This window comes from Hesperophylax consimilis, chromosome 17, assembly GCF_061612785.1.
Source record: "Hesperophylax consimilis isolate HC1 chromosome 17, BYU_Hcon_1.0, whole genome shotgun sequence".
Classification (NCBI taxonomy): Eukaryota; Metazoa; Arthropoda; class Insecta; order Trichoptera; family Limnephilidae; genus Hesperophylax; species Hesperophylax consimilis.
Window position 1 is genome coordinate 31,218,547 of NC_142852.1, and position 18,384 is coordinate 31,236,930.

General features: G+C 40.8%; 3 protein-coding genes across 3 annotated transcripts in view; 1 reads left to right on the forward strand and 2 right to left on the reverse strand.

Annotated features, from left to right (window-relative positions):
• LOC149416424 (trypsin-10-like) overlaps positions 1 to 12,258 on the forward strand; it is a 33,897-nt gene extending 21,639 nt beyond the window's left edge. The window contains exons 6-9 of the mRNA XM_089641667.1: positions 5,803 to 5,952; positions 7,826 to 7,937; positions 10,940 to 11,062; positions 12,092 to 12,258. Coding sequence (XP_089497793.1) covers positions 5,803 to 5,952; positions 7,826 to 7,937; positions 10,940 to 11,062; positions 12,092 to 12,256 — 550 coding nt within the window. The 3' untranslated portion in view covers positions 12,257 to 12,258. The remainder of the gene's footprint in view (positions 1 to 5,802; positions 5,953 to 7,825; positions 7,938 to 10,939; positions 11,063 to 12,091) is intronic.
• On the reverse strand, positions 12,256 to 13,662 carry LOC149416425 (uncharacterized). The gene is made up of 2 exons (XM_089641665.1): positions 12,488 to 13,662; positions 12,256 to 12,372 (listed from the first exon to the last, which is right to left on the reverse strand). The coding sequence occupies exons 1-2, from the start codon at positions 13,660 to 13,662 to the stop codon at positions 12,312 to 12,314; spliced, it is 1,236 nt and encodes a 411-aa protein (XP_089497791.1). The 3' UTR covers positions 12,256 to 12,311.
• Positions 13,663 to 14,322: 660 nt separating this feature from the next.
• On the reverse strand, positions 14,323 to 15,838 carry LOC149416426 (uncharacterized). Its single transcript, XM_089641666.1, has 2 exons — positions 14,681 to 15,838; positions 14,323 to 14,548 (listed from the first exon to the last, which is right to left on the reverse strand). The coding sequence occupies exon 1, from the start codon at positions 15,836 to 15,838 to the stop codon at positions 14,684 to 14,686; it is 1,155 nt and encodes a 384-aa protein (XP_089497792.1). The 3' UTR covers positions 14,323 to 14,548; positions 14,681 to 14,683.
• Between the last annotated feature and the right edge of the window lie 2,546 nt (positions 15,839 to 18,384).

Genomic DNA, 18,384 nt, shown 5'->3' on the forward strand with positions numbered 1-18,384 from the left:
AAAACGTGTCGAGTCCAATTTCGGAACGAATGCCTACGTATGTCATCACCGAGAGGAAGGTATATGTGTCCTGGGATCACCCACGGATCGTGTAGACACCAATCAAATGCTAGAAGGCAGCACACAAGGAAGGATACTGTATTGCGCAAGCGCTGGACATAATAGGTGAAAAGCTTCCGTTAGTTGGGATAATTTATTGATTATATTATCCATATCAATAGCGCATTTCTCGGAAAGATTTCAAAAACAACGATATAGAAATGAGCTACACTTAGTCTAAAGGCCGGAAATCAACCAATATTACGGGCACAACACGTGTACGAGGAAAAATAATCTAATAATTTTACGCAATAATCTACATCGCCGTATATCATTTACGAGGGGGCGCTCGGAGGTCAGGACACCGAGTGCGGGCCTGCACCCGCCTCGACAGGTTGTTAGGTGTCTATCTCAAATCGGGAGGCGGGAACAAAAAACCCTGAAACGGGATTATGCAATTCTAAACTTAACAGGAAGTGAAACCTCGAATGCATAAAGGCGAAAGTCGCACAAATTTTAAGTCGATTTATTCGAAAAAACATTATTAAATAGCGTTGTTTGGAGAAAATCGGGGCTTTTTTCGTTTTAACTTGGTTGGAGTCGGTCTTCGAGAACTTAACGTCGCGACAGTTTGGTGTGCTATCTTTAAACTAAACTGATAGAGTTTTAAATATAGTGAAGTTGTGGTTTTAATATTAATTGAAATAATTGAAGTGTTTTAAAATTTAATTAGATTCAACCAAAAAAAAAGGGTAAACTCATAATTAGACGATACTAAATTCACGGGTTGGAGTCTCTTGGTTCAGACTAATATAAAACGATGAAACTCGACTGCGGTAATGTTTAATAATAACGCGTGTGCCATTAGAGGAGGAAAAAATAGAGAACCATAATAATTATCAAATGACCAGACGAAAACGGCTAAGTCAGAGTTCCAAATTTATTGTGAAATTGAAGAGACAGTGTTTTCCTTGCGAGCACGGGAAGGGATTTTAACGGTTTACACGATATAATAATTTAGTGAAAAAACCGAAGTGAACGTGGCAAATAATATATGAAAGGTTCTAGGGAGGGGGAGGGGGTCGGTGACTCTCCATAGGAGAACGGCGCTATATAGATTACCGATAGTTCGCAATAAAACACGGCTGAAGCTACTCCCGTGTTTTACACGCTCATACTCAAAGGGGTAATGAAAGGCTAGCTAATAACCTTCGAGAGTTGCTTACGGGAAATAAAGACAGGATAGATCTCGGCAAATACTTACTTAGATACTCTGAAATACAGATAGGGAGAGATATCTAGACTAGGTACAGTGGAGGCCAACAAATACCTATGCATGTCAACTATCAACTTACGGTTAGGGAGGAAGAGATCTTCTATTGAAAGAAATGATCCGCTTAAACATTCCGAATTCTAGTATCCGGTAATTTATGTGCTATCTACGGGGCGGCGTATGAAAGTAGAAATTTAGCTAGAAAAATTAGATCCAATATGGTTATAGTCTCTACTGGCGAGTAGACGGGTGACATAGAGAATCGATTTCGAATTTAATACGAACCCTTAACGGCTTAGGGGCTTCTACTCATACCTACAGTTCCTGGACGCGGATTAATGTACATGTCGTCGATATCCCGACTGGATTGGTAATATTACGCTTTTGGGGTAAGTGAAATTGCATGTATATATATTTCCAGAACATTAAAATTGCGACGAAGATGGGGCTGCAACCAGCAGCTCGGACAGGGCTGCGATACTGGTAAAATAGTATCACATTTAGAACTGTTTGCTTGCTTCTAACAGCTGTGTTTAGCACGAGGCCAATGACCTACTTATTTGTAAGCAGTTAGGGTCGACGCACGGCCCAAAAGGAAGAAAAGGGACCCCATAAATCACTTGACGTCCGTGTCTGACGACAAAAGTCGTACACTCTACTGAGTTGGCAGCCGCGCAGGGGCACCCCAAATCAACATGGAAGCGACTAGCTGCAACCAACTCATGCTCAAAACAAATAAAAAAATCAAATTAATAATATTTGTATAACCTTATATGTTCACTAACAAATTCCCAAATACCTTTGGCCTCGGCTTAGAACTCGCCGTTGGAGTATGTTGTCCGTAAGCTGTCTTGGGAAAGCACACAACTTCCTCAGCTCAGAAGATTCTCTACTTTCCTCATCACGCGATTTCGGGGCGTCAACGTTGTATGGAGAATCACGAAGAGTTCGGGAGGTCATCCCTTTTCGCGGAGCCGGGTCGGGTGAGAGGACACGAGAGGCAGTATGAAAATTAATGTCAAGTTGGAATGTTTGGGCCTTGGTTCGCTGCGAAGGCGTTTAATTGAACGGGCTCCAAGTCTTTCAAAATCGCGTGGAGGGGACGTCGGCGTGATGAACGAGGGTTCAAAATCGGAGGACGAACACATACTAAAGCGGGGTTTACCCGGAGGTTGATGCAACTCGACTGGAAAACCCTCGAGATCCTTTGCAGCAACCTTCGTGAGGTGGATAGTAGGCCTGGCGGCTAGTGGACGTTGAAAGCCTCACCAGAACAAACCTATTTGAAACATGCACGCGTTTAGCATCATGACAAGGGAAGCAATGAAAATTCCCCTTTTACAGTCAGTAAAGTAGTCCGTCGGAGGAAGCGGGGCGGGGTGATTTGGGATATTCCAACAGGTGCATTACCTCTCCCTCTGACGTGAGCGGTCCGGAGGTGTCAAGGCGACTATAAGAAGAAGTTAGACCAGACCTCGGGGAAAGCCAGACACGTATTGGTTCTTGGGGTTGTGCATTTGGAAGAATAGCGACCATTTCATTTGGGGCAGTGAGGTGCCGACCCAGTTTGAAAAAAAAACCTTTTCTCGTCATTCAATCCGTTCCCATCTCCTTTTCTCTCTCGTTTCCACTTTCCATTCGCAACACCCAAAGTTTACTAACCACAGCTAAATCCATCTATCTAGTTTCAGTACACCATTACAGAGGTCGACGAGGGAGTCCCAGTACTTATGCGGAAACAACACCCCACTCAACGAAGGGTTTAGTAGCACGTACACAAAGGGAGGGGGGGGGTACGGTTCTATGTCACAATCTAGAATTTATAAACACGGGGACATTAGGTAAGGGCGGGGATACAAGGAAATTGTAGAGATATGATAGAAACTACTAGGTCAATTAGCAATAGGGTCCAGTATTCGAAAGTTAGGTGAGACACGTACTCGTTTCTTGTAGTACTCGCTGAGGGTCGATGGACGTTTTCCCCACACTTTTGGCTAAAAAGAACCGGGAGTTACCATGGAAAGGAGACATTAAATACCTACCACCCCATAACGGTGGGCTTCGAATTAACAAATCACACAACGTGAAGTTAAGGGATTTATTGTAGATCAACCCCAAAGCGAAGGCCTTATTTTACTGTGTGCAATCACAGGGGCGGGGGATGTTCAGAGTTAGCTAGGCTCAGCACGATATCATTTTGCAAAAGCGAACTGAACGCTGGGGATAAAGAGGTATAAAAACCTCATTCAAGCGAGTTAGGACAATTAGGAGGTCGAGTCAACACAATCTTAGTTCCGGAGGGAGTTTATTCCAAGCCTTCGGCCCAGATACTCCGAAAGCGCGATCACCAAACATAGTATTTGGCTTGCGCTTAGGTTCCATCAGTCTGCCTACAGCTGATGATGTTGCTGATCTAAGAGTTGACTGCCTCAGACCAGTGTTTTCCGGGACGCATAGTTCAGAGATGTAGGGTGGGGCCATTTCATTGATGGATTTAAACACCATCCAGCACAGTTTGTACTGGATTCTTTCAGGGCACTTGAGCCAGTGAAGGTTACGAAGGTGTTCTGAAATATGCGAATATTTTGAAACCCCGGTTATGAGCCGTGCTGCTGCATTAAACACTGATTGAAGCTTGTCAATTTGATATTTTGGAAGACTGGCATAAATGCCGTTGCAGTAATCGAGACGTGAGACTACGTAAGAGTTGATAAGTAGTTTTTTGTTGCTTCTGTAGGAAGGTTTCTTCGGACAGACTTGAGTTGTCTTAGGTGAAAAAAACCGGTGCTTACAGTCCTATTTATTTGACTTTTAAACGAAAAGTCTGAATCTAAATGAATCATGTATTACATTTATATAATTGTACACAAATTTTGACTACCATAAATACGGAAATGTGTCTAGTGTGGTAGTCGAAAAGCATGTTAAAACCTGTACTCAAATATATTTTATGAATAAAGAAAAAAAAAAAAAAAAACTTTCTTAGCGCATATTTTTTAGCTGCCATCTTTAGGTATAAATTAAGAATGTTAAATTGAATTTAAATATCCCTTGTCAATTTCAGACATTAAAGTAAAATACAATTTACAAAAGGGCATTAATTAAATTAATAATTATTTTACTAAAAGTGACCAAAAGGACATTATTGTATAATTATTTTACTAAAAGTGATCAAAAGGACATTATTGTACAATTATTTTACTAAAAGTGATCAAAAGGACATTATTGTATAATTATTTTACTAAAAGTGACCAAAAGGACATTATTGTATAATTATTTTACTAAAAGTGACCAAAGGACATTATTGTATAATTATTTTACTAAAAGTGACCAAAAGGAAATTATTGTATGATTTTTTTTCTAAAAGTGACCAAGAGGACATAATGGTATAATAATTTTACTAAAAGTGACCAAAGGGATATTATTGTATAGTTATTTTACTAAAAATGGCCAAAAGGACATTATTGTATGATTATTTTACTAAAAGTGAAAAAAATAAAGTAAATAAGAATCGAGTGTATCGCAAATTAGACAAATATAATAGTTAATTAGTCCTTTTTAAAGAAATTTTGATCAAAAAAACGAATTACGAAGAGAACCCAAAACTGAATGAAATACAAATGATAAAGAACCTAGGAATAATATTGATCAAAACCTAAATTGGAAATCCCAAGTTGAAAATATCAACATTTAATTAAAAAACTAACCTATTTTTTTCAATACAATAAGAAACATTTTAGATAAAGAACAACTACTTAAAATTTATTACGCCTTAGGCCAATCTTATCTACAATATGGTCTTATCGGATGGGGAAGTTCATGCGATTACAAAATTATATTTACAGCCCCCATCAGAACCTCTCCAGACTATGTTTCCAATTCTCTGAATGTAATGTCGCTAAAACAATTATATTTAAAAGATATTTTAATTTATGCATTAAAAAACCAGGATAACTTTGCACACACAAACTCCTGTCAATTCCCAAGATCCTCAATACAACATACATTTCACCAACCTACAACAAAAACGAATTTTGGCCAAAGAAATTGCAAAATATTTCTCTATAAAAAACTATTTGACATCCTCATTCTTGCAATAAAAACCATTACAAGAAGTATTAATATATGGATTGTGGACACATGAAGGAAGAATATAGATTAAATGTTGCAACATAACAAAGATTAATGTTATGTTTTTCTTCTGTATATGTTTTTCCACACCCAAACAACGCGCGTGCGCTGCGACGCCCAAAGCGACGATGCCAGGATAGAATTTATTTCAACAGCCCAGTCAAAGAACTGATTTTATTAGTACAATTTCATAACAGAACTATATAGTCTTTATTCAAGGTTAGGTTATATTAGGTCATAAAGCACGATGCATGTTCAGTTTTCTGTTATTTCTGAAGCCATGGTGGTAGTTGACAGTAAACGATAATTTCTAGATAAAATTGAAGTTGTTGTTTTAATTATGGTATTTTATTTTGCAGTGGAGCGAAGCGCGTGAGGCTGGGCGGGTTTGATGATAGTGTTCATGAGGACACGAGGAATATCTATAACATTGTCTCCACGAAGGTACCTCCGGATTATATCAGCTCCAAGATCTACAACAACGTAGGACTGGCCCAACTTGACCGAGTGTAACTAATCTTCACTACTTTCTACACTTGTGTTCAGATTGCAATGTTTTCTGTGTATTTTAAATGCGCTATACAGGATGTATCGGCAAGTACCCGACAAACTTTAACCAGCTATTCCTCAGCACATTTGGAGTAAAAAATGTTATGGGCGCTTTGCTGTCCGGTAACATTTTTTTTTATTAAAAACAAAAAATAAATAAAAAATCCACACTCCGTCACTGTCATTTGCATTGAATCTCGTGTTCAACAGCTGTTATTAGCAAGTGTGTCAAAAAGTGTCCTCGCTCTTTCGTACACACTAAATAATAATAGTAAAAAATGAGACGAATGGTGTCGTGCCATTTCGTTGTGATTGTAAAAGCGCGCCAACGTAGGTACGTACGTACATTATTCAACGAAACTCGAACAAAATATTGCCAGACGGGTTTTCAAACTTTGACAAAGGATAAAACATTGGTGACATGTGGTGAAAATATGAATAATACATTTTTTATTAAAAAAAATGTTACCGGACAGCAAAGTGCCCATAACATTTTTCACTCCAAATGTGCTAAAGAATAGCTGGTTAAAGTTTGTCGGGTACGTGCCGATACACCCTGTATACATCTAATTTTTTAATTTTTTGTAAAATACTGTTTGTTTGTTTAAATACTGTTTTAGAAAGTAGATAAAATTATCTTTCCGATTTAAGCATTAAAAATAAGTAAAATAAACATTACTATTTCTAAATAAAAAATTTTTAATATCAAACTTGAAGAATGTTGTCAAAAACACTAAACTTAATTTTTTACTCCAATCGTAGAGAAATTGAGAGAATTATATCAGATATTTCACATAACACATTCGTTTTGTTTGGAAATTGTTTTAAGTAACTGTACCTTCATTTTTATCTCGTTTATATAATAAAAAAATCATTTTTAAAGTCAAACCGATTGTTACGATAGCAAAATATTAATTTGTGATTTTTTATGATTTTATTAATGGCATCCAGTACATATATATTTTATGCACATGAAAGAATTATAAGTCAAAAAATACTCATACATCTAATTTTTTAATTTTTTGTAAAATACTGTTTGTTTGTTTAAATACTGTTTTAGAAAGTAGATAAAATTATCTTTCCGATTTAAGCATTAAAAATAAGTAAAATAAACATTACTATTTCTAAATAAAAAATTTTTAATATCAAACTTGAAGAATGTTGTCAAAAACACTAAACTTAATTTTTTACTCCAATCGTAGAGAAATTGAGAGAATTATATCAGATATTTCACATAACACATTCGTTTTGTTTGGAAATTGTTTTAAGTAACTGTACCTTCATTTTTATCTCGTTTATATAATAAAAAAATCATTTTTAAAGTCAAACCGATTGTTACGATAGCAAAATATTAATTTGTGATTTTTTATGATTTTATTAATGGCATCCAGTACATATATATTTTATGCACATGAAAGAATTATAAGTTCTCTTTCTAAAGTCAAAAAATTTACGTATTTCCGCATGATAGAAAAAAATATAAAAAAACTTTTATGATATATGGACGCCCGGTTATATATGACCCTAAAATGCTGGAGAGGTTAACGTAACTACAAATACCCAGTAATCTAATGGAACAAGTCGAAGGATTGCTACACAGAATAAGTAAGAGAAAGAACAGCCCATAGAGGCATTGAATCTTCCAACAGGTTAACACCTTTCCATCAAGGAAAGGGGAACAAACAAAGTTGCGCAGAGCGTGGAGGGGGCGCTACCGTATCCATTTCAGTAATTTGTCAATAAATTAATCTGACAGTGTACAAACAACTCGCAGTAATTAGTACATATTATCTTCTTCTTCCATGGTAGATTTTAATTTAATTATAATTTCAGGGTAATTTTCTCAAAGCTGATTTTCCCCGTGTGTCTTCATGTCTACGCAGGAAGTTCTCTACCAGTAGACAACCTCACCTATCTGTTCAGAGATGGACTATTTTATCAAAAAGTGAGTATTTCACTAGGGTTTTTGTAAAAGATTTGTGATTCACTCAAGCGATGGATGTTTGCTTTTTGATTTGGCCATTCGATTTAATTAATATCATTTTTCAAAATATGAATATTGAAATGTATGAACTGTCCACTGCGGTTAAAAGCCAATGAATCCACCTACAAATCAACGTTCATCGCATATTTTGATAAGTTCTATAAATTTGGAACATTATGGTAAGCCATCGCTCAAGACATTTTGTAAAACTTCCATAATGCGCCTAAAAACCGTTCAAGTGGTTATATTATAAGGGGGTAAATTTCAACTTCCTAGATTTTTAGAAATTCTATTAGATGTATTTGAAAATGCAGTGCCTTTTGGTATAAATCAGAAATGTAGCAATCAGTGCCATCTATTGGTACCTGAATTAATTGGTACAAATTTACTAATGATGATCACTTGCCCCGCTACCCTTGGGCCGAGTTTGTTGTTCTGGGGGACTTCAATGTTCAAAACGAACCATGGTTGAAGTTCTCAGGCCCAACGGACTCGGCTGGCCGACAGGCGGAATCCTTTGCCGTTTGCTACGGATTAGAGCAATTGGTTCAGGAGCCTACAAGGTTCCTGATGTCCAGACTCACCGCTCCAATCTGTTAGACCTATTCTTAACTACTGTGCCACACGGTTATAAGATTGACGTCACAGCGCCTCTGGGATCATCTGACCACTGCCTAGTGACGACATCAATCCCCGTTAGCCTCAGACCAACCAATAGAGGGTGAGGAGAAAATTGTGGCACTATAAGTCAGCAGATTGGTTCGGTATGCGGGCCCATTTCAACGCTTTTCCGTGATCAGCTGTTTGTTTTCGGACTTCGGACCCTTCAAGATGTGCCCAGGAGATTGGTGAAGTCATCAAATCGGCGATGGATGGCTTCATACAATCGACTACTAAAGAAACTGGTGTGGGCTCAAAGCCGTGGTTCAGTCGACAATGCTCCGAAGCAGTTCGACGAAAAACTACGCGGGATAGGTCGATTCAGGCGGTTGCTGACGGTTTCACCTCTTCCTCGCACTCCATAAATGCTGGTGTCCCACAGGGATCGGTTCTATCTCCGACTTTGTTTTTGTTGCACATCAGTGACCTTTTGAAATGTGCACCGATTCATTGTTACGCGGATGACAGTACAGTTCATGATAGCTTTTTGTTTGACAAGCCCCCAAAGGGCACCCAAACTCCAACGGCTCGGAGGGCTTTGAAGCAGAGAATGGACGGTTATCTCGAGAGTATTTCCTCCTGGGGTAAAAATAATCTCGTCGAATTTAATGTTTCAAAGACCCAATCCTGTCTGATTGCGTCTAAAAGGGATCCAAATGATAATCCAGTCTCGCTCTACGGAAGCAATCTTCCGAACAGGCCTTCCATTGATATGCTTGGTGTAACTATAAGTGACCAGCTCAGGTATGGGGGCTCCATCGAAGCCAGAGTAAAGTTGGCCTCTCAGAAGCTGGGCGTACTGTACAGCGCCCGCAGATACTTTAATAGTACACAACTGCTGACCCTGTACAAATCGCAAGTGCGCCCTACTGTCGAATTTGGCAGCCATCTCTGGTCCGGAGCCCCTAAATACCTGAAAAAACCCTTGACTCTGTGCAGAAACGGGCGGTCCGTTTGATAGATTCCCCAATCTTAACAAACGGACTGCAATCTTTAGAGCACAGGCGTCAGGTAGGTATGCCGTCCTTGTTCTATCGGTATTACAATGGAAGATGCTCTGAGGAACTAGCGTCATTGATCCCTTCGGCACCGGTGCGTAGTCGGGATACACGCCAAACGCGTGCCCAACATTTGTACACAGTTGACACTTGTCACATAAGAACGGGTCGCTTCTACGATTCGTTCTTAAGTTCAACAGCTCGGCTGTGGAACGAACTGCCGGCCTCTGTGTTTCCTCCCTCCTACAACATGGGACTCTTCAAGACCCATGTTCACTCCTTCCTCTCCACAAAAAGACCCTCCACACAGCATCCCCAAAGATGACATAGGCCCTGAGGGAAATTATTTTCTTCAGGGCCTCCTGTGTGGAGTCAATATAAAAAAAATAATAATGAAATAAATATCACATGATGTTGGTTTTCTTTCATGCAATATTGTTCGGTCGAAAAGTTGTGGAAATTTTACAATATTTAGTATTTGGTTTCTAATGCTGTAATGTCATCCAATTTCAGAGATATGTATATTTCCGCGTGTGTATGCGTGATTGCCATCAAAATTTGACAGAATCCATTGTCATCGACAACGAGTCTATCTGTCGAGTTTCAGTTTCGGTTTTTGTATTTGGTACTAACCTAGATCATTTAACACGCTGTCTGTCGCTCTTACACTCGCTTGAACTTGTATATCGTTATCTCATTCGAATTTCGTAATCTTGTTTTGCATGGAAATGTAGTCCGAAATTGGGCCTCTAATTGGATCAGGAAACACGCCCACAAGGCACTTTTAGTGTTATTACTTTTTCTATGGTTTCTTGAAAAATTTTATAATTTTTAATATGTTTAATAGAGTTAGGTAGGTTAGGCAGTTCTTGTGCCTATATAGACATACCGTATTAAATTACTAAATTTGTTTTATATTACTACTACTGGAAGTAAACCAAAGGTAGGTATAGAGATAGAAGATATTTACAATAAAAAGCGTTGAGCGCTGGAGATTTTTGGTTTTTAATTCGTCGCGCTCATTATAAAAATGATTCCTCCGAATATTAATACAAATCAGAAAAACTGTTAGCTGTCGTTTAAAGCCAATGAATTTACCTATATTTCGTAATTATCTTAAGTTTGTAGGTTTCATAAAAAAATATTAAAAAATCATACTACAAATTGGGTACATTTTGGCCAGCGTTATCTGTAAGTCGGGGGTTTGCAAATTGGCCTAAATGTGGTCAAATAAGCTCCAGTGGTTAAATAATATAACAAGGTATTGTAAACTAAATCAAATGTTATAAATATAGAGTTTTTTAGGTAAACGTGAAGGTTCTGCCGCATGCAGAGTGTGATAACGTCTATAAACCTACTTTCCCAGGAGGAATCAGGATTGATTCACAGCTGTGCGTCCAACGGACCAACGACTCTTATTCACTCAAGGTATGTCCTCAATCACTGCACAATCAGCATTATCTCAATATAATGGTTCATTTCCTATTATTAATTCATACATTATTAGATGAGTGGGTCAGTGTGTCCAGAAGTGACGGACCTATAAATCCAACCTCCCAATGCGATGGGTCGAGGGAATGGTGCAGGAATGTTAATAATTCATTGAGAGATGCGCCAGTGTTCCCAGTGTATATCGATTCTGATTTATTGCGTTACCAACACCGGTCTGTATATCAATCATCACGACCATGCTCGGGAAATTGATATAAAATCGTTGGTAGTTACGCCTATCGATCCGAAATAGTAAAGTAATCGATTTTACTGTTTACTCGATGGTGAGTAACGTGAAATCCGCTTCAGTTTCCGTGGTGGACAAGCCTCCTCCACTCTATAAAAATACCTACTACCCAACCGTTAAACGGTATTTTAGTTACACATTGAATAATGACTCTGTGTTGAATTCTTTCCAATAAAAAATGTCTTTAACCTTGCTGTTGTTTGGCAGACTGACGCATGAGATTCCCGCCTTGAAAAAGTGAGGATATTTCTGACATATTCTTTTTTAATTGACGGGTTTTTGTAATAAAATAAAATGCCTTAAAAGATAAAAAGTAAAGTGACAGTTTTCTTGCAGATTCCCTAAATAAAGGGAATGTGTTTTGAAAATTTCGTATTTTGTTCAATTTTTCGACATTTTAAGTAAAAATATAAATTTTTTCGTCAATATTTAAACCAGTCTGTAAAATGATTTTTGATGATAAAGAACATTTAAATTCCTTGGAAATATTCCGAAATTCGAGTAAAAATGCCAAGTTTATACAACAGATAAACTACCGTCTTCCGCTGTATAAACAATATGTATAACTATTTATGAGTGTCAGTTTTAGTTTATTAGTAAGTAGTAAGGTTGTACGCGGTTACATGTTTTTATGTACACGGTTGTTTATCAATTGTATAAAATTAACATTTATTATAAGGCTCTTGCTGTGTCATTAATTGAGTGTTTTCCATTTGCAGGATGGTTTAGGAACCCCGCTGCAGGTGCCTAACGGGGGCCAGGTTGCTTGCACTCAACTGCTGGTCGCTATCCACTCCGTACATCATGAAGACACCAGCAGATACTCGCTGGCTGCAAAAGTAGTCCCCTTCATACCGTGGATAGAGAGCGTGGTCTGGCCGTAGAGTGGATGTGCTGCATTACTTCCGGCATCTCTTGTAGATACCACCAAATACCCTATTATATAATTATACCTCCGACTATTCTCATACATTCTGATGGTAACATGTTACACTGGCACCTTCTAGCAGCATGAGTCAGTAGCAGTGTCTTTCTCGGGCGTGTCGGACTTCTTCCACCATTCACTACTGTGTACCACAATGTTACTGTCCATTAACAACATGTTACACTGGCACCTTCTAGCAGCATGAGTCAGTAGCAATGCTTCGCTATTGCTAGTGTCTTTCTCGGGCGTGTCGGACTTCTTCCACCATTCACTACTGTGTACCACAATGTTACTGTCCATTAACAACATGTTACACTGGCACCTTCTAGCAGCATGAGTCAGTAGCAATGCTTCGCTATTGCTAGTGTCTTTCTCGGGCGTGTCGGACTTCTTCCACCATTTACTACTGTGTACCACAATGTTACTGTCCATTAACAACATCTTACACTGGCACCTTCTAGCAGCATGAGTCAGTAGCAATGCTTCGCTATTGCTAGTGTCTTTCTCGGGCGTGTCGGACTTCTTCCACCATTCACTACTGTGTACCACAATGTTACTGTCCATTAACAACATGTTACACTGGCACCTTCTAGCAGCATGAGTCAGTAGCAATGCTTCGCTATTGCTAGTGTCTTTCTCGGGCGTGTCGGACTTCTTCCACCATTTACTACTGTGTACCACAATGTTACTGTCCATTAACAACATCTTACACTGGCACCTTCTAGCAGCATGAGTCAGTAGCAATGCTTCGCTATTGCTAGTGTCTTTCTCGGGCGTGTCGGACTTCTTCCACCATTCACTACTGTGTACCACAATGTTACTGTCCATTAACAACATGTTACACTGGCACCTTCTAGCAGCATGAGTCAGTAGCAATGCTTCGCTATTGCTAGTGTCTTTCTCGGGCGTGTCGGACTTCTTCCACCATTTACTACTGTGTACCACAATGTTACTGTCCATTAACAACATCTTACACTGGCACCTTCTAGCAGCATGAGTCAGTAGCAATGCTTCGCTATTGCTAGTGTCTTTCTCGGGCGTGTCGGACTTCTTCCACCATTCACTACTGTGTACCACAATGTTACTGTCCATTAACAACATGTTACACTGGCACCTTCTAGCAGCATGAGTCAGTAGCAATGCTTCGCTATTGCTAGTGTCTTTCTCGGGCGTGTCGGACTTCTTCCACCATTCACTACTGTGTACCACAATGTTACTGTCCATTAACAACATGTTACACTGGCACCTTCTAGCAGCATGAGTCAGTAGCAATGCTTCGCTGTTGCTAGTGTCTTTCTCGGGCGTGTCGGACTTCTTCCACCATTCACTACTGTGTACCACAATGTTACTGTCCATTAACAACATGTTACACTGGCACCTTCTAGCAGCATGAGTCAGTAGCAGTGTCTTTCTCGGGCGTGTCGGACTTCTTCCACCATTCACTACTGTGTACCACAATGTTACTGTCCATTAACAACATGTTACACTGGCACCTTCTAGCAGCATGAGTCAGTAGCAATGCTTCGCTATTGCTAGTGTCTTTCTCGGGCGTGTCGGACTTCTTCCACCATTCACTACTGTGTACCACAATGTTACTGTCCATTAACAACATGTTACACTGGCACCTTCTAGCAGCATGAGTCAGTAGCAATGCTTCGCTGTTGCTAGTGTCTTTCTCGGGCGTGTCGGACTTCTTCCACCATTCACTACTGTGTACCACAATGTTACTGTCCATTAACAACATGTTACACTGGCACCTTCTAGCAGCATGAGTCAGTAGCAGTGTCTTTCTCGGGCGTGTCGGACTTCTTCCACCATTCACTACTGTGTAACACAATGTTACTGTCCATTAACAACATGTTACACTGGCACCTTCTAGCAGCATGAGTCAGTAGCAATGCTTCGCTGTTGCTAGTGTCTTTCTCGGGCGTGTCGGACTTCTTCCACCATTCACTACTGTGTACCACAATGTTACTGTCCATTAACAACATCTTACACTGGCACCTTCTAGCAGCATGAGTCAGTAGCAATGCTTCGCTATTGCTAGTGTCTTTCTCGGGCGTGTCGGACTTCTTCCACCATTCACTACTGTGTACCACAATGTTACTGTCCATTAACAACATGTTACACTGGCACCTTCTAGCAGCATGAGTCAGTAGCAGTGTCTTTCTCGGGCGTGTCGGACTTCTTCCACCATTCACTACTGTGTACCACAATGTTACTGTCCATTAACAACATGTTACACTGGCACCTTCTAGCAGCATGAGTCAGTAGCAATGCTTCGCTATTGCTAGTGTCTTTCTCGGGCGTGTCGGACTTCTTCCACCATTCACTACTGTGTACCACAATGTTACTGTCCATTAACAACATGTTACACTGGCACCTTCTAGCAGCATGAGTCAGTAGCAGTGTCTTTCTCGGGCGTGTCGGACTTCTTCCACCATTCACTACTGTGTACCACAATGTTACTGTCCATTAACAACATGTTACACTGGCACCTTCTAGCAGCATGAGTCAGTAGCAATGCTTCGCTATTGCTAGTGTCTTTCTCGGGCGTGTCGGACTTCTTCCACCATTCACTACTGTGTACCACAATGTTACTGTCCATTAACAACATCTTACACTGGCACCTTCTAGCAGCATGAGTCAGTAGCAATGCTTCGCTATTGCTAGTGTCTTTCTCGGGCGTGTCGGACTTCTTCCACCATTTACTACTGTGTACCACAACGTTACTGTCCATTAACAACATGTTACACTGGCACCTTCTAGCAGCATGAGTCAGTATCAATGCTTCGCTATTGCTAGTGTCTTTCTCGGGCGTGTCGGACTTCTTCCACCATTCACTACTGTGTACCACAATGTTACTGTCCATTAACAACATGTTACACTGGCACCTTCTAGCAGCATGAGTCAGTAGCAATGCTTCGCTATTGCTAGTGTCTTTCTCGGGCGTGTCGGACTTCTTCCACCATTCACTACTGTGTACCACAATGTTACTGTCCATTAACAACATGTTACACTGGCACCTTCTAGCAGCATGAGTCAGTATCAATGCTTCGCTATTGCTAGTGTCTTTCTCGGGCGTGTCGGACTTCTTCCACCATTCACTACTGTGTACCACAATGTTACTGTCCATTAACAACATGTTACACTGGCACCTTCTAGCAGCATGAGTCAGTAGCAATGCTTCGCTATTGCTAGTGTCTTTCTCGGGCGTGTCGGACTTCTTCCACCATTCACTACTGTGTACCACAATGTTACTGTCCATTAACAACATGTTACACTGGCACCTTCTAGCAGCATGAGTCAGTAGCAATGCTTCGCTGTTGCTAGTGTCTTTCTCGGGCGTGTCGGACTTCTTCCACCATTCACTACTGTGTACCACAATGTTACTGTCCATTAACAACATCTTACACTGGCACCTTCTAGCAGCATGAGTCAGTAGCAATGCTTCGCTATTGCTAGTGTCTTTCTCGGGCGTGTCGGACTTCTTCCACCATTCACTACTGTGTACCACAATGTTACTGTCCATTAACAACATGTTACACTGGCACCTTCTAGCAGCATGAGTCAGTAGCAGTGTCTTTCTCGGGCGTGTCGGACTTCTTCCACCATTCACTACTGTGTACCACAATGTTACTGTCCATTAACAACATGTTACACTGGCACCTTCTAGCAGCATGAGTCAGTAGCAATGCTTCGCTGTTGCTAGTGTCTTTCTCGGGCGTGTCGGACTTCTTCCACCATTCACTTCTGTGTACCACAATGTTACTGTCCATTAACAACATGTTACACTGGCACCTTCTAGCAGCATGAGTCAGTAGCAGTGTCTTTCTCGGGCGTGTCGGACTTCTTCCACCATTCACTACTGTGTACCACAATGTTACTGTCCATTAACAACATGTTACACTGGCACCTTCTAGCAGCATGAGTCAGTAGCAATGCTTCGCTATTGCTAGTGTCTTTCTCGGGCGTGTCGGACTTCTTCCACCATTCACTACTGTGTACCACAATGTTACTGTCCATTAACAACATGTTACACTGGCACCTTCTAGCAGCATGAGTCAGTAGCAGTGTCTTTCTCGGGCGTGTCGGACTTCTTCCACCATTCACTACTGTGTACCACAATGTTACTGTCCATTAACAACATGTTACACTGGCACCTTCTAGCAGCATGAGTCAGTAGCAATGCTTCGCTATTGCTAGTGTCTTTCTCGGGCGTGTCGGACTTCTTCCACCATTCACTACTGTGTACCACAATGTTACTGTCCATTAACAACATCTTACACTGGCACCTTCTAGCAGCATGAGTCAGTAGCAATGCTTCGCTATTGCTAGTGTCTTTCTCGGGCGTGTCGGACTTCTTCCACCATTTACTACTGTGTACCACAACGTTACTGTCCATTAACAACATGTTACACTGGCACCTTCTAGCAGCATGAGTCAGTAGCAATGCTTCGCTATTGCTAGTGTCTTTCTCGGGCGTGTCGGACTTCTTCCACCATTCACTACTGTGTACCACAATGTTACTGTCCATTAACAACATGTTACACTGGCACCTTCTAGCAGCATGAGTCAGTAGCAATGCTTCGCTATTGCTAGTGTCTTTCTCGGGCGTGTCGGACTTCTTCCACCATTCACTACTGTGTACCACAATGTTACTGTCCATTAACAACATGTTACACTGGCACCTTCTAGCAGCATGAGTCAGTATCAATGCTTCGCTATTGCTAGTGTCTTTCTCGGGCGTGTCGGACTTCTTCCACCATTCACTACTGTGTACCACAATGTTACTGTCCATTAACAACATGTTACACTGGCACCTTCTAGCAGCATGAGTCAGTAGCAATGCTTCGCTATTGCTAGTGTCTTTCTCGGGCGTGTCGGACTTCTTCCACCATTCACTACTGTGTACCACAATGTTACTGTCCATTAACAACATGTTACACTGGCACCTTCTAGCAGCATGAGTCAGTATCAATGCTTCGCTATTGCTAGTGTCTTTCTCGGGCGTGTCGGACTTCTTCCACCATTCACTACTGTGTACCACAATGTTACTGTCCATTAACAACATGTTACACTGGCACCTTCTAGCAGCATGAGTCAGTAGCAATGCTTCGCTATTGCTAGTGTCTTTCTCGGGCGTGTCGGACTTCTTCCACCATTCACTACTGTGTACCACAATGTTACTGTCCATTAACAACATGTTACACTGGCACCTTCTAGCAGCATGAGTCAGTAGCAATGCTTCGCTGTTGCTAGTGTCTTTCTCGGGCGTGTCGGACTTCTTCCACCATTCACTACTGTGTACCACAATGTTACTGTCCATTAACAACATCTTACACTGGCACCTTCTAGCAGCATGAGTCAGTAGCAATGCTTCGCTATTGCTAGTGTCTTTCTCGGGCGTGTCGGACTTCTTCCACCATTCACTACTGTGTACCACAATGTTACTGTCCATTAACAACATGTTACACTGGCACCTTCTAGCAGCATGAGTCAGTAGCAGTGTCTTTCTCGGGCGTGTCGGACTTCTTCCACCATTCACTACTGTGTACCACAATGTTACTGTCCATTAACAACATGTTACACTGGCACCTTCTAGCAGCATGAGTCAGTAGCAGTGTCTTTCTCGGGCGTGTCGGACTTCTTCCACCATTCACTACTGTGTAACACAATGTTACTGTCCATTAACAACATGTTACACTGGCACCTTCTAGCAGCATGAGTCAGTAGCAATGCTTCGCTGTTGCTAGTGTCTTTCTCGGGCGTGTCGGACTTCTTCCACCATTCACTACTGTGTACCACAATGTTACTGTCCATTAACAACATCTTACACTGGCACCTTCTAGCAGCATGAGTCAGTAGCAATGCTTCGCTATTGCTAGTGTCTTTCTCGGGCGTGTCGGACTTCTTCCACCATTCACTACTGTGTACCACAATGTTACTGTCCATTAACAACATGTTACACTGGCACCTTCTAGCAGCATGAGTCAGTAGCAGTGTCTTTCTCGGGCGTGTCGGACTTCTTCCACCATTCACTACTGTGTACCACAATGTTACTGTCCATTAACAACATGTTACACT

Coding starts and splice junctions, on each gene's coding strand:
- LOC149416425 (XM_089641665.1), bottom strand. CDS start 13,662: ATGTTGTTAATGGACAGTAACATTGTGGTACACAGTAGTGAATGGTGG. Junction 12,373..12,487: donor CTGACTCATGCTGCTAGAAG/GTGCCAGTGTAA, acceptor TGCTGCTAGAAG/GTGCCAGTGTAACATGTTAC.
- LOC149416426 (XM_089641666.1), bottom strand. CDS start 15,838: ATGTTGTTAATGGACAGTAACATTGTGGTACACAGTAGTGAATGGTGG.